The sequence below is a fragment of the Polypterus senegalus genome, chromosome 16 (assembly GCF_016835505.1).
Source record: "Polypterus senegalus isolate Bchr_013 chromosome 16, ASM1683550v1, whole genome shotgun sequence".
NCBI classification, from domain to species: domain Eukaryota; kingdom Metazoa; phylum Chordata; class Cladistia; order Polypteriformes; family Polypteridae; genus Polypterus; species Polypterus senegalus.
Window position 1 is genome coordinate 18,527,440 of NC_053169.1, and position 25,602 is coordinate 18,553,041.

The following is a 25,602-nucleotide window of genomic DNA, read 5'->3' on the forward strand; positions in this document are numbered from 1 at the left end:
ATTTTTAAACTCGGCAACAGAATGATGCGAAATTCTGAACCTAACTTCTAACGGCATGTTCCTTTTCCAGATACAACAAACTGGACCCGTTTTATTCAAATGTTAACGCCTTCAAATGGACATCTGGACAGGTATGGCCATTTTACTGTCACCTATAGCCCTGTTTTTGATTGCAACAGTTCTCCACAATACAAGCCGGAAGGTCTTATATATATGCTTTGGGGTCGGTTTGTTTATTATTTATATATTTATTTATTTATGTCTCTTTCTCCCTCGCGATCTTCTGTAAAGTTCTAATTTCGCCTTGCGGACAAATGAAGTATATTTATCTATTATATAGTGCTTTTCACATCAATCTATCTATCAATCTACGGTTGTGGCGAGCGCCCTCTTCTACGCGGTGGTGTACTAGGGAGGCAACATAAAGAAGAGGGACGCCTCACGTCTGGACAAACTGGTGAGGAAAGCAGGCTCTATTGTAGGCATGGAGATGGACAGGTTGACATCCGTGGCAGAGCGACGGGCGCTCAGCAGGCTCCTATCAATTATGGAGAATCCGCTACATCCACTAAACAGTATTACCTCCAGACAGAGGAGCAGCTTCACCGACAGACTGCTCCTGCTCTACTGACAGACTGAGGAGATCGTTCCTCCCCCACACTATCCGACTCTTCAATTCCACCGGGGGTGGTAAATGTTAACATTATTCAAAGTTATTGTCTGTTTTTACCTTCATTTTTATTACTCTTTAATTGTATGTTGTATTTGTATCAGTATGCTGCTGCTGGAGTATGTGAATTTCCTCTTGGGATGAATAAAGTTTCTATCTATCTATCTAATTATATTGTGCCTTACACATCAATCTATCTGTCTATCTTTGGTTTAGGGGTCCCTGGAAGAAAATAGTTGTAAATGTGAAGGTGAATGTAAAGGGTCAGTAATGGATGCCCCGCCTAAAGTTAGACTCCACCCCCGCAAATCGGTATTGACGTACAAAAAATAAAAGCAAAACAAAACAGTGTCCGCAGGTGAATTGGACTGCAGACATGAAACTAAATTGTCTTCCTTCACAGTGATCTGCCCCGCATATCAGACGCACTGAACGAGCGGCGACTCTCGCTCTTTCAACTCCTGGTAAGTTTCAGTCGGCCAGCACCGCAGTCACGAGGTTAGTAATCCTGAGAACGATTCTCGAACGAAGAGTTGCTGCTTTGCTGCAGCCGCATGATTCAAATACACCTTTTACACTCGTAAAGTAAGCAGCGGAACATTTTCTTTGCGAGGCTGGACTTGTTCTGAGATAAGCGATTTCCATAAAATGTAATAACAACAATTGCTTCGGTTGTTTTTGCACGCAGGCCGTGATGTTTCAGACGAGGCCTCCCAGAGACAAGGAGAGAAGGCGAGACAGGTATCGGGAATCGGAAGGACACCAGAGACAATTATCTCCACGAGATGCTGTACACCGACAGCCAGCCTCGCCAGGAGTATACCGGGATGAAAGAGACCGACATCACTATATTTCCTCGGGATACCAGAGCAGCAAGCCTTACCGTCGCCCTTCTCCGGGAAGGCGACACTCTTCTCCCGGAAGAAACCTACTCGACTACCGAGGCGGCGGGCCTGCGGGCAGGGTAAAACTAGATCTTGTGAACTAATGTAACATACGGAGTGTCATTGACACGTTTTTAACAGTGTAAACGTTTTGAATGGCCACATGCAAGACACCAAAGCAAGTTTATTTATATAGCACTTTTCGTACCATTGGGCAATTCATAGTGATTTACTTAATAAAGATAAAATACAATAAAAAATACAGCCATAAAATGGTCCGGTGTAGCACTGATTATATTATAATATTTACTAGTGTAGGGTCAGCGTTGCTACCTCATGGTGCCAGTGTCTGTGGAGTTTGCATGCTCTCCCTGTGTTTGTTTAGGATGTCCACCTTTTCTGCCACATCAGTTTGCCATTCTTAGTTGGAGATTTTAAAATTACCCAGTTATAAGTGAGGATATCCAGATATTGGTTTGCACCATTGTTTAGTTCAGTCTTTTAAACATTCAATTCAACTTTATTATCTCAGAAGAAAATTTGTTGTGTCAGCAGGTTTTACAGAGAGATTATGATGTAACATTAAAAAAGGTATAAAAAAATACACAGCAATCTAACATAATCTTCATCTAGCAGTGAGCACTTTTGGTAAAACTTGTGTTTTTTTTTTTTAAAGCCTATAGATGTCTATTAAAATTGGAACTTATTTAGAAGATAAATGGCAGTTGGTATAGAGGAGTATTTGAACCGGTTGCTTTTTATCCTTGGAACCTTGACCCCGTGGCTTGATGGCTGAAATTGTGAATGTAGCGGATAAATCCTATGCGACAGAATACTCACTTTGCTTTCTGCAATACATACTTGCTTATTAAACTGTCAGATTGGACTGTTGAGACCTTATTTTATTGGTCCGTTTCGCAGTATGACTTGTATTGTTTTTGTTTCTCTCTTTAAGATTATTAAACCAGGCCGGTGACACAAAAGTAAAGACAGACTTGATTTCTAAGAGACTGATGTAAATGTAAATTAGTAACTGTCAGTTCTTACCCCCAGTGGATTTTTTAATAAGGTTAAGTGAATAGCCATTGACAGGCTATGTTGTGTTATGTGGCCTGTTCTTGTAAGACGTTTTTATGTTCTTCATTTGTTCCAAGAACTTTCCTTTGTTTGAAAGCAAAGCTGCTGTTGCAGTCATTGAATTTTGTTGCAGCCAGTTGTTTCCAACAGATACCAATGAGTTTCTTACATCTGCTTTGAGGATTTGTTTTCTCACTATTTCATACACAGCTTTTAAATTCCTTGGACTTGTTAACCGTCTTTCCTGAGTAGTTCATTTCAGGTTGTCTGTACTTCTTTGGTAGGAACTAGATGTTGAGTTGAGTTGACATTCCAAAAATAAAAAAAAACTTCTGTCTAATCAAGTAAGTAAGTTTAAATATATACTAAGCAGTTATATATACATTGTACTTTTTAACAATATGCTTATCCAGATTTTCACTGTTTTCCAGGTTTTCTGGTTATTTAGTCCATTATTTACTAATTAGTGAGTCTAACACTAAAGTAGTTGCAGCCTTTCCTCATTCAGTGTTGTTTTCCAAGGTGTCTGCTTGCTTATTTTTAATTGTCATTATTAGTATACAACGAAAGAAGCAAATTACACAAAAAATGGTCAAAATAGTAGAAGACAAATGAGTTAAGCATTTAAATATAATTGAAAAAATAGAAATCTACAAATTTTTTAAATGTAAAAATCATACTATTGTGCATTTACGAATGTAGAATAACAGAAGAGGAAAAAAGACCAGCTAATTAAATTAGATCAATTATTATCACTGATTGTGAATCAGTTTGGAGCCACAGAGGCTCCCCAGGATTGAGTTTGAGAACCCATCATCTAGCTCAGGGTGTCCTCAATCCCAGTCCTGGAGAGCCGCAGTGGCTGCAGGTTTTTGTTCTGACCTGGTTGCTTAATTAGAAAGCAATTCTTGCCAATAAAGCACTAACAAGCTATGAAATTAAATTAACTCTGCTATGTCTGGTCATTCTCATATCCTAGATTTTCTTTCCCTTTCTATCATGCAAATGATTTGAAGGCTAAAATGGACGAGTAATTCTCAGTCCTTCACTTTTTTCTCTTCATTTTATTTCCAAGTATTTAATTAAACCCAATAGTGCACATAAATACACACAGGTGTAAATGTAAATAAGCTAAATGGAGAAATGCTGCTCTCTCTTGTCATGTGCATGTTATTGATAATAAGGAGCAATTAAAATAGCTGTTTAAGACAAAGTTAAGCAATAAGGACTCAAAATCACTAAAGTGAAGCAGAAGTGTTACTTTAGCAATAAGTGCTTTTTATTAAGCAACTGGGTTGGAGCAAAAACCTGCAGCCACTGCGTCTCTCCAGGACCGTGATTGAGGACCCCTGATCTAGCTCAGTGTTTCCCAAACTCTGTCCCGGGGTCACACTGTGGCTGCAGGTATTTGTTCCAACCAGATTCCTAATCAGTGACAACACCTGATAGCACTGATCTCATTTAATTAGCTGGTATTATTTTTCTTTTATTCTACGTTCAGGAAAGCACAGAAGTGTGATGTTTTTTTTTTGTTTTTTTTTTTTACATTTATAAGACATTATGAAATGTTTCTGCTTTTCCTATAGATTTAAATGCTTAACTCTCTTTTGTTGATTTCATTATATTTTGCCCTTTCTCTGTGAAGTTTTTCCCCTTCGTTATTTCTTATTAATGACAATTAAAAATGAGCAGAGCAGATATTCAGGCAAACAACACGAAATAATAAAAGGCTGCAAGTACTTTAGCATCAGACCCACTAATTAGTAAATAATGGATTAATTAAACAATTAGAACACTTAGAAACGTAGAATGAAAATCAAGAAAAAAATACATTATTCCCATATTACTGCATGGTACATTTTAATAAATATATATAATTTTTTTTTTTTTTACCAAATTTAGTTTTCTAATTTCTATATTGCTCTCAAAACACAGAAATTGGGAAATAACACACAACTTAATTAGCCCAGGAGTCCACATAAAAGCATAAGCTGGGTTGAACAAAAACCTGCATCCACAGTGTGCCCCCCAGAACTGAGGTTGGGAAACGCGGATAGCTGATCATTACATTTCTGGGTATACAATTTCTGATGTCCTTTTCTGATTGTTTTGCTATACCTGAATTCGTAGTGCCACAAAAATTGGGTTGCCCAGGTCCTTGGACAGTAAAGGCAGCACCACACCATAACTGACCCTTGCTTAACGTTAGGTTGATTTATTTTGGACATTTACAGTATTAGAGTTTTGCAAATTGTGGATTTTTACTTTGTCCCCTCCCCCACCATAACAACAACAACATTTATTTATACAACACATTTTCATACAAATAATGTAGCTCAAAGTGCTGTACATGATGAAGAAAAGAAAAATAAAAGACAAAGAATTAAAATAAGACAACACTAATTAACATAGAATAAGAGTAAGGTCCGATGGCCAGGGAGGACAGAAAAAACAAAAAAAAACTCCACACGGCTGGAGAGAAAAAATAAAATCTGCAGGGGTTCCAGACCACGAGGCTGCCCAGGGTATTCTGCCCAACATAACTGAGAAACAGTCCTCTTTGTATTTAATCTGTTATCTATGGGAGGAGGAACGAAATCTTAAGATTCGTCAAAAATTGCGATCTCTGGTTTTCAACTGATCTCAACATTTTACAGTCCCCTGATACCCAAAACATTGATATCTCGATGATGGGTGTGTGTCCTATTTGTCACAGTTTCTTGAGGACAGTCTAGAGCTAAAGTACCAAGCATGAAGCTTAAGCATGTCATGAGATGACGATGTGCTGATTAGTTCTTGAGCCAAATCTTGCAAGAGAAAGGAGGACTGTGCTGGAAGGTTGGCACTAAGTCAGAAAATGTGATATAGGCTGTGATTTTTCTCATTTAAATGATGTTTGTTGGCAAGATCAGCAACTGTGATCAGCAAATCTGACTTTCCCAGTGACTAGAAGTCACCTAATGTGAATCGGCGTTAGGCATATGAGAGTTTTTTTTTTTCCCTTGGAATTATTGTACATTTTCTGTGTAGGCTCTTCCCAGAGAGGGATTAAGTGAGTTTGAGAATGTTATAGTACTGTCTTGATTTTACAAAATGGTTGCAATGTTTCAGAATTTTTTCTACAACGTAATTTGCTTTTAGTATGTAACTAGTAGAATAACAGGTCTGTAGAATTACATGTCTGTGTCCACCTTAAAAATAGGTAAGCCATGCATTTAGCAGGGTGGAATGGTTCAACAGTGGTCAGCACTGTTGACTCACAGCACGAGGAAACTTGTATTGAATCCTAGTCGGAGCACATCCTGCAAGGATTTTTGGTGTTCTCCTGCCCACTGTGCACGTTTTTCTATAGGTAACCTGGTTTCCTTTGCATAAGACAAAGAAAGACCTGTGGGTTTGGCATCTCTGAGTTTGAGTGCATTTATAAACCTGCTCTGTGATGGGCTGGTGCTATTTCACCAAGGGTTAATTCCTGCCTTCCATTCATGTTAGTAATTCATGTTATCGTTAAATTGCCCAGTGTTTGCTTAAATTTAAGTGTAAGACATTCATTTTAAGACTGTGGTAGAGTAAGTTCTTAATGTTGGTCTTTTTAAATACCGTTCTGGTGCGTATTGCTAATGTTATATAATATCAAGAGTGACTGATGCATTGTTTTTTTTCTTCTTGTAGGATTTTACTTCCTCACCAACTCATTCGTGCATTCCTGTTGATCACAACCTAATAATCACTGTAGGAAATAATAGCAGCCATAGTGGTTCTCCAGAGCACAGAAGAGTGGATCCCCATGAGCTAACACATGGCAGTAATGTATATTCCAGGTATGCTGGTCTAGAAAAAAGTTATTTTGTTGATCTACTGGAAGTACATTCACTAAAACAAATATTGGTTTGAATTTAAAAAAAAAAAAAAAAAGTATTGTGTAATTACAGTTCCTGATTTAATTTGTCTTTTAACATTAAGCATAGCTCATTTTAAGTAGAAGAGAAACAAAAATGAAATCCCCAAACCAGTATGTGGCTTTGTGTTGACTGGTGAATTTTGCATCCTTTTTAACTTTTTTTTTTTTCTTTTTTCTCTCAATATGGTGTCACTTATACTAGAGACAGATCACAAGCTGTATATAAAGTCATATACCTTTGTAATTAAATTTAATGTGTTATTTCATCTTGCAAATATTTTTTATTTAAAAAAAAAATGTTGCTCTATGCAAATTTAGTCAGTAGTTTATGAGAATGTATTAAAGAAATACTCCACCCAAAAATAGGTTTTACATGTTACTTACCCCATGTGGTTTGTAGTGATGGATAAGAACATTTTTAGTCTGTTTTTATGCGGAATGAGAGAGTACAGTTGATGAAGTAATGGAACACAATGGTAACCCATTCTGTAAAGTGACAAACGATGTGAATAATGTCCATGTGAAAAAAAGAAAAATATATTTGTTACTTGTGTCTCTTGATCCTTCTGTCCGTTATCCATTCAAATGTGCAAAATGCATGCATATCTTTGCTAAAGTACTGTGCTTTTCAATTAAAGAACAGTTCATTGGTCAAGAGTCCTGTCTTCAGTTCAAAAACCCAGAATTATGGGAATTTCTTTCTTGTTTACACTGTGCCAAATTTTCCTGGAGGTAAGTACTAATACTATTTTACCTAAAAATGTATGATTTTTACATGTTTTGAATGCTCGACTAGACAATGGATATTGTTTGCTGTTGGACAGAATTGGTCACTTTTCGTTTTTATCAGAAACTGTTTTCTGTCAATGAACTTTTAAAACATGAGATTAAAAGTTTTTTCTTGGCAATCACTGTAAACTACATGGGTAACACATTAAAAAAATATATTTTTGGGTGGAGTATTCTTTTAATGCAAATGTGAATTTTTACAGTACTGTAATTAACAGTTTTAGGAACTGAAATCTGTTCAGATGTTTGTGTGTATTCAGGTGTGAAAAATCTGAAAGTGGCATGGTAATTTCTTTAAATGGTAATCATAGAATATAAGCGGAAATGTACCATGAAAATGTTAAAGCACACACACCCACAAGAGCCGTTCCCTAAAAACCGTAAATGAGATTGTTCCTCCCCCACACTATGCGACTCTTCAATTACACCCGGGGGAGTAAATGCGAACATTAATTTATTTTAATTCTTTTCATTTTTATTACTATTTAATTTAATATTGTTTCTTTGTATCAGTATACTGCTGCTGGATTATGTGAATTTCCCCTTGGGATTAATAAAGTATCTATCTATCTATCTATCTATCTAAAAAAAAAAAAAATTTGTAGCTTTCACAGAAGAGGGATGCAATTTGAGAAACTAAAAATAATTTAACAGTATAAAACAATAAGATGTAAAGTGAACTCAAATTAATTTAAAAATGAACCTATCAAGCTGTTGTCAAATCACAGCAAGGGCAATTCAGACCCAAAGAAAAAATGGCTTGTTTGCCTGGGGGTGGGGGTGTGGTGGGATTGGGAATGAGAGATGTGAAGCATCCCTGGATGGTCCTGCCTCTATGGTTAGTTAACATGGAACTTTGAGAATAGAGTAGTGCTCAACATGTCTTGGTTTGTGTGACATTTAACTAAATAATTGATAAGGCTTTAAGAGTCTGCATAGTTGTCTGATACAGTAGCATACAGAAGGACGTGAAATAAAGCAAACAAAGCTGAAGTACATGAACTGTGCACTGATAACCTGGGCTTATTGTGGAATGGCATGAAAATGATAGCTGGCATTCATACAAAAGCAATAATTGAGTTGAACTGACGTTGGTCAAAATTGACTATCAGCTAGTTCAAAACTTGAATGAGTTATATTCAAGATCTGAAACACAGGATTTTTCTTCAGACGCAAGTCAGCAAAAGGACAGACTGAGGTCTGGAGTCAGGAGTCCGCCCTTCTTTGACCAGAATAATGTTAGAAAGGTCCTTAAACAAGCAATAATCAAAAAAAGCTTGGGTGTATACAGAATTAGCGGCCATCTACTTCATTACTGTGCAGAGGAGCTCTCTCCAATATTCCACTCCATATTTGAAATGTCCTTGGATTTAAAGCAAGTACCCAGCCTATGGAAACAGGCAACTGTTACACCATTGGCAGTAACTGCAAACCCCAAAGCATTTAGTGACTTTAGACCAATGGCATTAACTTCTCATTTGAGAAATTTAATTAAGAAGCAACTGCTTAACAAAAACTGAGGCTCTTCTGGACCCTCCCCAATTTGCATATAGAGCAAAGAGGGATGTGGTGGATGCCATAGCAACACTTTTGAATCTATACTAATAAAAGGCAAAGCCCTCACTCACTCGCTCACTCATCACTAATTCTTCAACTTCCCGTGTAGGTAGAAGGCTGAAATATGGCAGGCTCATTCCTTACAGCTTACTTACAAAAGTCGGGCAGGTTTCATTTCGAAATTCTATGCATAATGGTAATAACTGGAACGTATTTTTGTCCATATACTGTAATAGAATGCAGCTCGATAGCCGTGGGAGGCGGAGTTTCGTATTAAAGCATTTAACCAATCACATTTCAGCCATTATTTGTTGCCAGGCAGAGAGGCTTTCACAATCTGTTGTGGAAGCACTCTAACACAGAATAAATGTCGATTAACCTGTTGCTTCAACCGATCAGATTTTGAGTTGGTGTCAGTAGGGCCCTCTTGCAGGCATACGGCAACGTCACCATATTCAGACCCATTGATTGGATAGAAGCCACTCTCCGAGGCCACTGAACGCACCGCAAACGCTCTGAGCGAAAGATCGTCGCGTGCACTGCGGCCAACTCCATGGCAGGATTCTGGACAATATTCTTTGCCAGACACAGACCAGATTTCAAGACCACGAAAACCTGATGTTTGTCACGCTCCTTAAGCCCTGGGAATACAAGAAAAATTTCATGCATGCAGCCTTCTCGAGACAGTCGAGACCACTTGAGAGAAGGCGTTATAAACCGTCGGTGCCTTCTGTGATCCTGGGAAATGTGAACTCACTACCAAATAAGATTGATGAACTGGCTGTGCTGGTGAAAAATGTCAGAACCTACAGAGAATGCAGCTTGCTGTGTTTTAGTGAAACGTGGCTAATGACTACCATCCCAGATGCTAACGTGGAGCTACCCGGGTTTAGCACAGTTAGAGCGGACAGAGACGCAAGTACCTGCGGAAAGAAGAAAGGAGGAGGACTCGCTCTCTATGTCAATACAAAGTGGTGCAACTCAGGACATGTAAACGTTAAAATCTCCAATTGCTGCAGGGACATCGAACTGTTGGCCGTAAGTCTGCCCCTATTACTTGCCCAGAGAGTTTGGACACGTGATTGTTGTTATTGTTTACATCCCCTCAAGCGAGCGGAGATGGCGAGTGACATCATCCATTCCGCAGTTGCTAAGTTACAAACGCAGCACCCTGAGGCACTTGTGCTAATCGCTGGAGACTTTAACCATGTAATGCTGGACAAAACATTACCTGCCTTCTCCCAGTATGTGGATTGTAACACTCGGGGAAACAGGACTATCGACCTACTGTATGCAAACGTTAAAGGCGCATACAGCGCCACCCGCTGCCTGCGCTTGGGAAAGCAGATCATAACCTGGTTCTGCTTCAGCCTCACTACAAACCAAGAGTGAGGGCGCTACCTACAACTACACGCTCATTCAGGAAGTGGTCCCCTGAGGCAGAGCAGGCTCTGAGAGACTGCTTTGGAACTACAGACTGGGATATATTGCTTGGGTCACATAGTGAGAACATTGAAGAGGCTGTTGAATGCACAACTGATTACATCAACTTCTGTATGGACATTGTAGTTCCAGTAAGAACAGTATGCTGCTATGCTAACAACAAGCCATGGGTTACAAGTGACATCAAGGGCCTTTTGAACCAGAAGAAAAGGGCTTTTAAAGGTGGTGATCAGCATGAGCTCAAGCGTGCAGAAGGAACTCGAGTCCAGCTCAGGGGGCGAAAAGAGCAGTACAGGAGAAAGCTGGAGCAGAAGTTGCAGAACAACAGCATGAAGGAAGTGTGGGATGGGATGAAGATTATCACTGGCTGCAGCTCAAGCGGGTGCCGCCATCGAGACAGACGTGGAGAGAGCAAACCAAATGAACAACTTCTTTAATAGGTTTGATCACAGTAACCCACTCTCACCTCGGAGTACTGCATCCTCCAACCATCCTTCTGCTGATACCAGCATAGGTGAGACATCCCCACCCACAATTACAGCAGCCCATGTGAGCAGAGAGCTGAAAGACTTGTGCCAGCAAAGCAGAGGGTCCAGATGGTGTATCGCCACAACTGCTGAAGGCATGTGCGTTGGAACTGGGGAGTCCTCTACAGCGCATCTTCAACATGAGCCTGGAACAGGGGAGAGTCCCAAGGCTTTGGAAAACATCTTGTATCACCCTGTCCCAAAGGTATCACGTCCTAGTGAGCTGAATGACTTCCGCCTGTTGCTCTGACGTCACATCTGATGAAGACCATGGAGCAGCTGCTGCTTCACCACCTGAGGCCACAGGTCCGCCATGCCCTCGACCCTCTGCAGTTCACATACCAGGAGAAGGTGGGAGCGGAGGATGCCATCATCTATATGCTACACGATCCCTCTCCCACCTGGACAGAGGCAGTGGTGCTGTAAGAATTATGTTTTTGGACTTCTCTAGTGCCTTCAACACCATCCAACCTCTGCTCCTTAGAGACAAGCTGACTGAGATGGGAGTAGACTCACACCTGGTGGCATGGATTGTGGACTATCTTACAGACAGACCTCAATATGTGCTCTTGGGAACTGCAGGTCTGACATTGTGTTCAGCAATACAGGGGCGCCGCAGGGGACTGTACTTTCTCCGGTCCTGTTCAATCTATATACATCAGACTTCCATTATGACTCGGAGTCCTGCTACGTGCAAAAGTTCGCTGATGACACTGCTATTGTGGGCTGCATCAGGTGTGGGCAGGAGGAGGAGTACAGAAAGTTAATCAAAGACTTTGTTAAATGGTGCGACTCACACCTTAACACCAGCAAGACCAAGGAGCTGGTGGTGGATTTTAGGAGGCCTAGGCCCCTCATGGACCCTGTGATCATCAGAGGTGACTGTGTGCAGAGGGTGCAGACCTATAAATATCTGGGAGTGCAGCTGGATGACAAATTGGACTGGACTGCCAATACTGATGCTCTATGTAAGAAAGGTCAGAGCAGACTATACTTTCTGAGAAGGTTGGCATCCTTCAACATCTGCAGCATCCAGACGGTTGTGGCGAGTGCCCTCTTCTACGCAGTGGTATGCTGGGGTGGCAGCGTAAAGATGAAAGACGCCTCACGCCTGGACAAACTTGTTAAGAAGGCAGGCTGTATTGTAGGAGTAAAGTTGGACAGTTTAACATCTGTGGCAGAGCGACGGGCATTAAGCAAACTCCTGTCAATCATGAGAATCCACTGCATCCACTGAACAGTGTCATCTCCAGGCAGAGGAGTAGCTTCAGTGACAGACTTTTGTCACTGTCCTGCTCCACTGACAGACTGAGGAGATCGTTCCTCCCCCACACTATGCGACTCTTCAATTCCACCCGGGGGAGTAAATGCGAACATTAATTTTATTTTTATTTTATTTTTTTCATTTTTATTACTATTTAATTTAATATTGTTTCTTTGTATCAGTATACTGCTGCTGGATTTTGTGAATTTCCCCTTGGGATTAATAAAGTATCTATCTTCTCCACTATAACACAAGAGCCACGGAGCGCTTTTTGATCTGTCTCAGCTAAAAACAGAACTGACTGTAATGTATGCCATGGATGATTTTGCATGAAAATATCCAAATGATGTCCTTGACTTCCTTCATCAGAAAAATCTGAATGAGAGCATGGGGCAGCTGTTAACATTGGTATATTTGGCGGTGAGCATTCCTGTGTACACTGCTTCTGTCGAGCGGACATTTTCAGCCCTAAAGCGAATTGAAACTTATGCCAGAAATACCATAGGGCGGGTTCGCCTTTCAGCATTAGCTTCGATGGCGATAGAAAGTGAGGTTTTGATGGAACTGAAGCGCACGGATAACCCGTACGACAGAGTAATTGAACTGTTTTTGAGGAAAGAGAGGACGATGGATTTTGTTTACAAATAATACAAAGTTTTGGTGAGTAAAATGTTGAGCTATTCCTAAATAATATTGCAAGTTTGAGTTATTGATGTTTTTTATGTGTGTCGCGGCTGTGGCTGCAGTAGAAAGGAACTTGTTCATCCCTGGTTTGTCTATTCAATAAAGGCATTTATTGTGGCTACAGGAGTTATCTTTTATATACAGTGGGTACGGAAAGTATTCAGACCCCCTTCAATTTTTCATTCTTTCCTCATTAATATACACACAGCACCCCATATTGACATACAAAAAAAAGAATTTTTGAAATTGTTGCAGATTTATTAAAAAGAGAAAAACTGAAATATCACATGGTCCTAAGTATTCAGACCCTTTGCTCAGTATTTAGTAGAAGTACCCTTTTGAGCTAATACAGCCATGAGTCTTCTTGGGAAAGAGGCAACGAGTTTTTCGCACCTGGATTTTGGGATCCTCTGACATTCCTCCTTGCAAATCCTCTCCAGTTCTGTCAGGTTGGATGGTAAACGTTGGTGGACAGCCATTTTTAGGCCTCTCCAGAGATGCTCAATTGGGTTTAAGTCAGGGCTCTGGCTGGGCCATTCAAGAACAGTCACAGAGTTGTTGTGAAGCCACTCCTTTGTAATTTTAGCTCTGTGCTTAGGGTCATTGTCTTGTTGGAAGGTAAACTTTCTGGAGAAGGTTTTTGTCCAGGATATCCCTGTACTTGGCCAAATTCATCTTTCCCTCGATTGCAACCAGTCGTCCTGTCCCTGCAGCTGAAAAACACCCCCACAGCATGATGCTGCCGCGCCATGCTTCTCTGTGGGGACTGTGTTGGACAAGTGATGAACAGTGCCTGGTTGTCGCCACACATACTGCTTAGAATTAAGGCCAAAAAGTTCTATCTTGGTCTCCTCAGACCAGAGAATCTTATTTGTCACCATTTCAGAGTCCTTCAGTTGTCTTTTAGCAAACTCCATGCGGGCTGTCATGTGTCTTGCCTCTCCTCAGTGTGTGGAGACAACCAGGCACTGCTCATCACTTGTCCAATACAGTCTAGTCATTAAATTTCTTTGGTGAAGAAAAATTTATGCAATGATGACTACATTTAACTTACATTCCTACTAAACGTATTTCTGTTGACTAAATAAAAATTACTTATATTTAAAATTTAAAGAGAACTTGAACAGATACAATAGTTCATTAAACCCACGCAGCACTAAGTGCACGTAAGAGCAGGAGTCATCCGTTTTAACAAGCCGCATATTGCACTGATCCGAAATAGCCTGCCCATTTATTTAGGAATGGATAGATAAATTAAGATTTTGTACAAATAATGTTTTTAATTTTTCTTCCTCGATGGATTCTGGCACCCCCAGCAACAGCTGCGCTATATATATATATATATATATATATATATATATATATATATATATATATATATATATATATATATATATATATAGATTACATCGATCATGTTACGGTATTTTTCAAAATGTTTCCTTTTCTTTTTCATTACTTCTTTAACGCACTACTCCGCTGCGAAGCGCGGGTATTTTGCTGGTTTTCATCAGCTTTTAACATAATCGAGCCTCACATTTTAGTTGAGAAACTGATCAGTTCTGTTTGAACGTAACTTGGGTGAGGTGGATTCTTGACTTTTTAACAAACAGAACACAGAGTGAGTGTCAATGGCTGTTTATCTGATCGCCTAAGTACATCTGTAGGCACTCTGCATGGTGGTTGTTTATCTCCTCTTTTGTTTATCCTGTATACAAATGACTGCAGGAGTTCACTCAACGGTACATATCCTGAAGTCATGGACCTATTGTGAATGAGATTGTGCAAATCTGTATTAAAGGGTAATCACAACTTTCTTAGGAAACTCAACTGGTTTAAAGTGGGGGAAAAAAACACAATGACACTTTTTTTTATAAGTCCTTTATTGAATCGATTGTTACATTTACTTTTATCTGTTGGTTTAGCAACCTCCGCAAATAATATAAATCATCTGAACAACATTATAAAATATGCAGTAAAACTATTGGTTCACAGCAGACCTCTATCACTGAAATATATTGCAAACAGGTTAGAAAGAAAGCCACATCAATTCTGTCAGACAAATGCCATCCTCTTTGCTCTAAATGCTGGCTGTTGCCATCGGGCTGCAGATTTAGGTTTCCAAAGGTAAAGAGCAACAGATTAAAGAACCTTTTTATTCCTGGAGCTATAAGCATTTTAAATTCTGTTACTTGTAGGGATGCTGCTAAATGTTAAATTCTGCATTATTATTTTGTGTACTGTTGAAAGTGATTATTCTTCTTTGTTTTGATTTTGAGTGTGTGTTTATGCAGTAATGTTGTTTGTCAAATGTTGGGTCCTTATCTATTGGATCTCTGTGAGAATGTGTTCTGTTTTTGTACTTTCCTGCTAAAAAACAAATTTCCATCTGGGATAAAAAAAGTCTACTTACATATCCGGAGCCCCCAAAAATGTAAATTATGTATTTTTACATGGACAAACAATGTATTAAATATTGGTTGACAGCCCATTTACAAATATAACTAATCATCTCGTAAGGAGTTTGATTTATTTCGGACATAGGTGGTATTAGGGTTTTTCAAAATGTGATCTTTTTTCCTTTTTCTTTAAGTAGGTGGTATGTTTTAGAGGCATACATACAGAGAACTCTGATTCAGAAATGTTCATGATCGTCCACGTGTTTTGAAATGTATGAAATTGTCGGCAAAAATGTCCAGATCAGAGATTTTTAATTGGGTAAATTCCATGTCAAATCATCACACTTTTGGACCTCACAGATTTCCATGGAACTTGTCAAGCTGATTTGATCATAGGAGTAACCCATGGAACTAAAATTTCATGGGCCTTGGATTAATATTAAGGGAGATTTAAGCTAACAAACTTTTAACTTCTCTCCTTAAATATAAGTTTGGCTGCCCATTCATTTTAATTCTTATTCAGCTTGTGCTGTTTTAAGTATGAAAATGAACATTAGTTTCAGCAAGGGACCTCTAGTGATCATTGGATCTGGTTGTGGGGTTCCTTGGGACATCATTGTGTGAGGTTTTCTCTGGGAATATCAACATGTCAATATATATAAATATTATTAATTATATATATTATATAAATATATAAGACATAATGAATAGTGAGCAACTTTTGTTATCAAAAACATCAGCTTTAACAAATTCTGTAGTTTTTGATAATTGCTGGTCATTATCCCAAAAACAAAATGCCAATGCAAAACATTTTATGATTAAGAATTTCAGGCACTCATATATATATATATATATATATATATACCCGTGACCCTGTATTCGGATTCATCGGGATAGAAAAATGGATGGAGATATATATAATATAAAAAATTGAATAAAAACAGAGTGATGTTGAAATGGCTTCTTATATTTATTTTATGCCTTAAAAATAAATAATGGCTGTAACAGCAAATATGCCTTTGTTAATGTGTAGGTTCAAAAGCAAACACCTTTGTCAAGACTGCAGCAAAAGCACAAGAGGTTAAATATTATGGCTTGTGTAATGGGGGTTCACAACATATTCTTGTGGTTTTATGGGAGACCTTGGAGGAATACATGTTGAGAATCACTGCTGTAAAGACTGATTTGGCACTTTTGTAGTTGAAGTTATACTTTCACAATTGTTACATTTATTTGCCTTGGTAAGTTTTTAAGTGAAGCTACATTGATACATGGAAAAAAGCTGCATACACTGGAGGTTTAAATGTGAACAGAGCATTTAACTTGCTTTAATATTATTTTGATGGTGACAAAATAGGGTTTTTTTTTTGTTTGTTTTTTTTTTGAATATGTTGTTTGGGACTGAAATGATTATCAGCATACTGCATATCATAATACAGCTCTTTTCACATTTTCATATTTCCAATGAAAACATTTCAGGGTTATTTCTTACCCTCTTCATTAGATGCCATGCATTTAACTTTTACTTTTTGCTGCACATGAATGAAAAATAATTTTAATATTCTAGCTTTAAAATTTTTTTAACCTTTCATGAGAAAGATTAGAAGAGACCAGTGTAAGTTTGTTTAGCTGCTTACTAACTAAATTGTCCCAGCATGTCATCCAGATACTTTTCAGAAGCCATCAAGGTTTCTACTTTTAATGGAATGATTTTGTAGTTTTTTGCAGATTTCCATCACTGCTTTTGTAAAGATTTGAGGCAGCTGTTTTCAGTGCACATACCCTTATTTTCCAATTGTGTATTTGATCAGACATGCATAAAATGTTTCATAGATACACTTTCAGTAGTGTGCTAGCTTTGATTTAGAATATTTGCATTAAAGTATTTATTCTATTTTGCATGGCTGACCTAAGGCTTACGTTGAAAATCTGCACAGGGTATTTTTTAAAAGAATAAAGAGCAAAAAAATGATGTTCAATAAAATTAGATCTAATGGGGAAGTATTTTCTGTTTAAATTATTGTAAAGCAATTGATTTTAGATGTTTTATGAATTTTTGGAAGAAAATGCTGTGATGGGGATAATCAGTTTGGAAGCTGAAAGAAGTATTCTATAGTGCTAATTTTGCAAGTGCCACAAAAATAGTTTTTGTACCATTTGAACTACAATTTTTGGGTACAGTGTGTATGTGTGTGTTTTTGTCTCCTCCTTTGTCTGAGAACCATGCTATTTTTGAATTTCAAAAGCTAAAGATAATGCATCTCTTGGCATTCACTTTTACCTAGTCAGCATGTACCAGGATCTGTCCCCTTCATCTACTATAGTTCAGAGACAGGCTGCAGAATTTCATCATAACGGAACATCTTTTGATGTTGACATTAATGATGGAGGCATAACGGAAGAAACACTTGCCACCGTGGAACAGATTGTGATAGAGAACAAGAGAGACACTAGAACGATAAATTATGGGTCAGTTGAATCCATTCTTCATGAATAATTAAACATAGCCATTGTCTATGCCTGTTGGTTGTCCAAAGTGTATACTCCTGACATGATACACCACCCCATTCAGTATTCCACAAAGAATCTCAAGCAAATGACTCAGTACTGGGAGAAATATTAGATGCATTGTGTAAGTGGGTTAACTTTGGATATATCTAACAATGGAAACACAGTTGAGGCTTTTACGTTTCATTTAATATCCTGGTTATTCATGCCAAATCAGTTTAAGTGCCATGTAAGCTCTGAACCTGGTCTCTTTAACCAGAATAACACACCAGGTAATTTAGCCATATAAACCGGTTATAGTTAAGGGTTTCATAATCTGCACATGTCTGATACACTCTGTTAGGCTGGGTTTATACCTCATGTGATGTGACGCGTGCACCTGGGGTTGCTACTGCTACGCAAACAGTGTACTGTTTATACTTGCGCACATACTTTATCTAAATCTGGAGGATTCCACTTGGTAGCAGTGCAAGATATCATCATAGTGAGAAAACAACGTTAAGCTTCGCTCTGTTGTGAATTGCCCGAAACATCCATTAAATTCCCAGGACACCTTGCCACAATATCTCTGAAAAGGATGGATGCTTAATGATTACATCCATTAATCCAAGGACGTGCCCATTCCAGTAAGCATTGGGCGCAAGTCAGAAACAATCCCTGGACGGGGCATCAGCTCATCGCAAGGTAAACACAAGCACATACATACACTAGTGTCATTTAGGCATCGCAAAATCCCCAAACCTGCATGTCCTTGGAAAGAAAGGGGAGCACACTATGGAAACCCACTGGGGGGAGTAATGTTGAAAGTGTATTTCATATTGGTCACATGCCTCAATAGACCCTTATACCTTATGAGTATTTCACAGTTATTCATTGGGGTTTGAGTCAGTCATGGCAAGGAAGGCCGTCAACAATGTCCTGCTTACACTGCGTGTCTGGTGAAACTTTTGGATTTCAGGAGATGCTTTACCCATCCTATTGTTACTCTACCTGAAGCAGTGCCTCTGTTGGAAACATTGTACCAATGATGAACCAGTAGTAAGCATTTTGGGTGGCATGGAAATGCTTAGTCAAAGTTATAACAAGTACAGTATTTAATTTCATGAGAAGGGTTTTTTTTTTTTTTTTTTTTTTGGTTTTATGTTGAGCTGGAACTACTGTTTGTGGTAATTGTATTTATACTTAAAAGTATGAAGCATTGTTTAAATTAGTGTGATGCAGGTTTTTACTTTAACCAAATTTTTAATTAGGACCCATTATTGTTTGCTTGCTTGTTGCGATCAGAACTCTTTTAATTGCCTATTTTAGTTTTAAACCACTGCATTAAGCGTTTGTTGCCTGTCTCCTTAATCAGCCATCAGTTTGCAATGAGGTGCAAATGACAAAGGAACCAGCAGCTCCCTAGCTAATGTGCTTCCTGTGTATATGCATCATGAAGTATCTGTGTTAATGCAGTGTTTTGAAATAAATGAGAGAGAGAGAAGGACCAAGTGGTACAAATCTGTTCTAGACCACAAAACATATGGATAATGTCCTCCTAAAATGAAAAACGCTACAACATGATAAAGATTTGTTGGGGAAGAATAATAAAGCTAGCAAGATATTAATTACCAAGTATCATTATCTGCTAGGCCTGGCTTTTAATTGTGAAATTGGTTGAAATAAAAATGTGAACCCACTGTGGATCTCCAGGAGTGGAGTTGATTACCCCGGCTTAAATTAAAAAAAGGTTTTTGTAATTGGTAAAGCCACCACAGTAGCTTTACCAGTAGCTGTGCAGTCTGCATGGTACACATACAATGTTTGTAAAATAACTACCTTTGTTACACATACTTTTTACAAAATGAGATGAATGTTCTGTTGTTTGTATTCTAGAGATGGGCTTGAAGAAGACTATGGAAGAAGATATTCGTCACATGATCGCTCAGGTATAGATTACAGAAGAGGAAGTCCACATTATCCCCCAAGACTGAATGAAGAATCACGAGGAAGAAGCCGTGAGAGGGAAAAATATAAAAATGATCGTTACTCATCAAAAGAATCGAGGCAGGACCCATATGACATGGACCATGATGATAGAAGCTATAGTTCTGAGAGGTCCCGACATTCAGAGCGCACAGCAGAGAGGAGCCAGCGAAGCCGAAGCAGAGGCCGCTGCAGAGGACGCAGTCGGAGCCGAAGTCGCAGTCCATATGGCAAGAATGCTAGTGATGGCTTCCGTGAGCTGGAGATGGCTCGCAAGAGGAAAGAGCAGGAGGAAATGGAGAAGCTAGAAAAGGAAATTGCTCAGAGGGATAGTGGTGGTCCAGCAGGTTATGATGCCCAAGGGAGATCTGTGGAGATTTCAGATTATGGCCAGGCTAGACTTGATGGAACACTTCATATGCCAAAGAAATCAATTCTGAAAAAGCGTGTTGAGACAGAAGGGGATTTTTCTTTCACTGATGAGGTATTTTGGCTAAATGGCCAGTCTACCATTTTTATGGTGTTTTTCATTTTTACTTTTTACAAAAATATTTGTTTAGATTTATTCTTTAAGCAAGCAGGTACAAGCATTGTTAAACCTTTACTGCTGCTTTGAGTGTTTGACTTTTTTTTTTTAGATCACTAGTTATATTTCCTTTTGGCATGCGCCTAATATTTAGTGCTAGTAATTTCTAGCATGGTCTGTCTTGCCACACCACTGGTACAAATAGATCAATCATTTCTATGTTATTTGAATGTACTTACAACCCTTTCATCAGCAGAGGGCACCTGGGAGCTTCAGTAACATTAATGCGGTCAAGCAAAATTCATCAAGTTGGCAAATGTGTGTGCAAAGGTGTAACATGCATTCTAAATGCAAATTCTGTAGAATTTAACTCCGTCTGTTTTAAGTACAACTTTTCACCAACAGAAGTTGCATGCAGTGATGTACCTGTATGGAGGACTTTTGGTGAGCAGTAGAGCTGAAAAGTAGAGAACAATCACTTTGTGGGGGAGAGTTTTTTGTTTTTATTTTTATTAGAGCATTTTGTACTACGTTGCCTGCTTCTAAATGATTTACTTTTTAAAAAAAAAAAATTTGGATACAACCTAGCACCCTTTAAAATATTAACAACCAGAAATTGTTAGCTTTTTATTTATCCAATTGATAACTAAGGTTTCTAAAATGGATACAATAACTCGACTACGATTTGTTTCCTGTTTACAAAAAAGGAATCATTGGCCTGTGTCTTTGTGAGGAGAGGGCAGCAGGGTAGCAAAGTTTGGTGTTTCCATATCTCCAAGCACACAAAGTTTGATTGACTGAGTACACTTGCATAGGTGAAGCCCCTGGGTTCCTCCGAACACAAATATCCATCCATCAGACCTCCTCAAAATCAACCACAAACATTTTTTAATTTTTGGAAACTAATATTGCAGTCATTTTTACGGTTAAACAAAACAACGAGAAACTAGTGTATCGTGTTGCCTAACGTTATAAATTATTCCTTGCCTATTATGGAATTGGTGACAAAATCTTGTAATGTTTGTGCCAAAATCTCTATACATGCAGGACTGAAAACTAGCATTATGCGAGTGCTTTAGCGTGCAAGACGTTCGAGTGGCAGCAAGAACTAAATAGGAATTCCATGTGGGCATTTGTGCCCACCTGTATTCTGCATCATCTCTGTGATTCTGAAGAGTATAAAGCAATTGCTGATATAGTAATTCTAACTGCATATTTGTGTGTAATGCAGGTTGTATGCCTGCTGGAATGTGCTGGTGCTTCATAGAGTTATATGACTTTATTTGCAAGAAATGGACCGGTGGGAGATTTTTAGTAATCAGGACCAACCCTCGACAGAGCATTAGTCCATTCTGTAGCACACATGCACACTCAGACTGAATTATATTCAGCAGCAAAAAGTCTACAAATACAGTCCAATTGCTCAGGTTTTATCTATAATGTTAGCCTCAGGTGCATGTTTTTGTGAGAGAGTCTTGCAGAAACATTGCCACAGAGTCGTCTTATTTGTTATCTGCTGTGATTTCAAATTGTATTCTAATATCCTTGGGTGACAAGATCAGCAATGACAGTCGTCATATTTGACATGCCCATGTATGTGACCCAGTTACATCACACAGTGGAGTTAACCGAATAAAAAAAATATATCCGCGCTATCAAAGGTATTAGTGCACAAACCTATAATAAGTTAAGACAGTGACTAACAAACATGAATAGAATATCTACGGCATACTGATGGAACATAGGTTCATTTTAAATCACCACATGTATGTTGAGATTGTGACGTGTCTTGCTACTGCATGGGCTTTGGGGAATGGACTCTTGGGTTGGGGGAGAGCTCTTTGTGTGGGCTCAGCGCACCTCCCTAGGGAGAGCTGTGTGACAGGATCAGGGTGACAAGGGAGTGAATGGTAAAAGAGCAGGAAGAGATTCCCCCAGAAAAGCAACTCCTTCGATAGGTCGTCACAGACTCCTAGACTACTACTACTACCACCACCACCACCACTTGTAGACACACTAAAACATTCTTCATTGTGGGTTGAATGTTGCTAGGCTGTGCGGAGTATTGCATTCGTAGTCTGTACTATTGCAGGAGTTTCTCTAAAAGCTCGCGAAATGTGGTGTTCTTGGTTTTTCTCTGCATCTCTGATGGGACCACGATCTAGGCCATTCAGAGGTTGCTTCTGGGCCACATGTGGCCTGCGGGCCGCCATTTGAATTGGCTGGCTAGAAGGTATTCGGCATGTGATTTTTCTCTGTGAGGTTTTAGCTTTACATTTTTATGAGATGTGCTTTAATAATAATCTGTGAATTCTTTCTTTTAATGTTTACAGAACAATGACTTTACAAGTGGAACTACAAAAGCTCAGACTAGCAATGTAGCCATGGAGACTGACCGGTTTCTCCATGTCCTCAACAAGGGAATAGATACTAGTCTTTTTTCTGCTTTGATTAAAGAAGCAAGACGACAGTCCTATTCACAGAGCTTGCCAAAACAGCCACCTGAAACCAGTGAAGACCATTGTGAAAATTTTTCAAAGGATGAAGATCCCAAAAAGAATGTAGACAATATTAATGAATTTCTCCTTCCACACGAGAGAGCCAGTCAGGATGGCAGTGGCTTTTCTAGAATTTTAAGCATGATGGGGGATTTCCCTACTCCACAAGAAAAAAGCCAAACGTTTCCAGATATTGAAGATGAGGAAAAATTCCTCTATGGAGATGAGGACGAAGAGCGAACAGAATCTCCTGTATTATCTCACTCACTTCCTACAGTAAATGTAAAACCATCTCTGCCTGAGGTCAGCCTTTTTCAGGAGCTTCATTCTCAAGTCTCTACCCAGCAGTTAAGTCAATTGCAGCCAGAAAAAGTAGGCAAACTAAAAAACAAACATTTAGAGAGCCAAACGCTGGGTACATGGCATCCAAATAAAGAGAGTCCATCAAGTACAATCCACCTGAAGGAGACTTCCCCTTTGAGAAGTCACCAGCCACTGAACCAGTCAGTACTTGGTCACTACCAGGAAAGCACATCAAATGTTAGTCACCACCAAGAAAATAAAAGAAACAGTCATTCACAAGAGACAATTAAGTGTAGCCGGACAGTGACTAGTCCTTATACATCTGTACTTCCAGAGGAAAGTAAGGATTTGTCTATGGTTAAATCTGAGAATGTTGAAGATCACAGTCAAGAGACCCAAGAATATGAAAAAATTCAAAATCTTCTGAAAACAATTGGATTAGACTTCGGAGTATCTGAAATTAGCAATTTGGCAACACGGATTCGTGAGCGACTACATGGGAAGAAACCACAGCCAACAGCTTTGAGAGTCTCTGAAAAAATGAGAGAAAAAAAGGTTGAAGCTCCTACAAATTGGGAGAGGCCTCGTAGACCAAGTGAAACAAGATCTCCTGAAATAGAATATAACAATTCTGTCTCAGCCTCCAGTGCAAGGCGCAGCTCTCATAATGAAAATATCTCATCTTCTAGTTTGGACTATTCTGCTGAAAAAGGTTGTAATATCCCAGTCTTGGGGGAGAGTGCAATGCAACCGCCCCCTATACCTGTTGCTTCTGTTGCCATCACTTCTTCCTCTGCCCAACCAGTATCATCAGTCTCTGTTACCCCTTCTTTTCCAGTGGAGTCTTATTCCCAATATGTACCTATGATGCCTCCTTCAACTTTCCCAATGCCTAGTTATGAACACTATAACAGTTACTTGCCTTATCCTCCCCAGAGTTGGTCAATTTATAGTACTCCTCCCCCTCTTCCTCCTCCCCCTCCTCCAATACAGGGATCAATACCAAGTATCCCTCAACCAACTTTCCCGGTTCTTTCAAAGAAGGAAGAGCAATCACTAAAATCTAGTCGCCCATTCTTGCGAGTCATTGAAACAGTGCCTATTGAAAATAAAACAGAACTTAAAAAGGAGGAGTCTTCCCTTGTGCAAGTACCGATAGTTGAGAACTTTCAGCGCAGTTCTTCCAGCAGTATTGTGGTTCAGCAGCAAAAAGTGGCTGAAGAGAAAAATAAGGCAACTGAAAAGCAAAAAGTAATTGTCTTTTTCCCTATACTGTACCCTGCCCAACATTCAATTTTTTTCTTAGAAATGCTCCATAGGTTGTCACAGTGGTTATTGCTACTGCCTCATGGATGCAGTGTCCAGGGTTTGAATTCCCCCACCTGTCTATGTATCTGTGGTTTTTTTTTTTTTTCTTTCTTTCTTTCTTTCTTGAAAGACCTGCAGATTAGGATAGCTAAACTCTGAGTGTGGATGTGAATAGTCCGAGATGACTGCATTTTTACTGTGCTGTAACTGATTATAAATTGGTCGTGAGTACAGGAATAGTTTAGAACAGAAGGATAGCAGCATCAGTCCTGGAGGGCCACAGTGGCTGCTGATTTTTGTTCCAATCCAGTTGCTTAATTGTTTAATTTCATGGCTTGTTGATGTTTTAACTCTGCAGTGTCAGGTCATTCTTATCACAGATACAGTGATATTCCCCGCCTATCACTGAAGTTATGTTCCAGACCCATCAGAGATAGGTGAAAATCCACGATATAGAAAGACCATATAAATAAACATTTTTTTTTTTTATAGTTTAAGCCTTAAAATAACCCCTCCCACACACTCTAAACACATGTCAACTTATTAAAACACACTTTGTAAACACATATGATATGTAGATGTCGGGCTAAGGATATGAGTAACAGTTCTCTATTATAAAAAAAGATATTGGCAGGTAGACCAGATTTGATCTTCTTGGAAGACGATTTGATGTCTCGCGAGACAAGGCAGTCAGACAGAAGGACAGCTGCTGTACAGACTTTTAAATGATTGACACACAGAGCGACAAGCAAAACGTGCACCTTGGCAGAAGCAGCACAAAGCCAGTAGCTGATCTGTCCACTTCTCCTTGGCGTGCATTCAGTTCCTCCCCTTTGCAATGCGAGGGGGAGAGATGCGAAGTGGCAGGAGCGTAGTGCACCTCCGGGGGGTTGAGCAAAGTGATCGAGAACAGATCATCTCAGAGAGACACTTTGACGACACGCGAATCTAGACATTACAACCTTAAGAAGCAAAACCCGTGAGACGGTGAGTTTTGCAAGTCATGCCCTACTTACAAACAATTTAGAACAAGTTCACGGACATCTAACCCAGCAGCTGTTGGATTGCTTTTGGCAGACACACTTCAGGTGTTCCCAGCGCTTAAAATGACGGCAAGCAGAACACGCAGCTCGCCAGCACATCTCCTTAGCGTGCGTTAAGCCCTCACCCCCCCCCTTTCAGAACGCTAGCGGCAGATAGAGACACAAAGTGGCAAAAAACTGCTGTACAGGCTTTTAAATGATTCACGCAAAGCGAGACAAGCAGAACGCACAGCTGAACTGATCGCATCTCTTTAGC

General features: G+C 39.3%; 1 protein-coding gene across 1 annotated transcript in view; it reads left to right on the forward strand.

Moving 5' to 3' along the window:
- The first annotated feature begins 661 nt into the window (after nucleotides 1–661).
- The window catches only part of znf318 (zinc finger protein 318), a 48,298-nt gene continuing 23,357 nt past the window's right edge, over nucleotides 662–25,602 (forward strand). Inside the window, exons 1-5 of the mRNA XM_039737838.1 lie at nucleotides 662–690; nucleotides 1,359–1,634; nucleotides 6,304–6,452; nucleotides 19,579–20,152; nucleotides 22,528–24,246. Coding sequence (XP_039593772.1) covers nucleotides 1,365–1,634; nucleotides 6,304–6,452; nucleotides 19,579–20,152; nucleotides 22,528–24,246 — 2,712 coding nt within the window. The 5' untranslated portion in view covers nucleotides 662–690; nucleotides 1,359–1,364. The remainder of the gene's footprint in view (nucleotides 691–1,358; nucleotides 1,635–6,303; nucleotides 6,453–19,578; nucleotides 20,153–22,527; nucleotides 24,247–25,602) is intronic.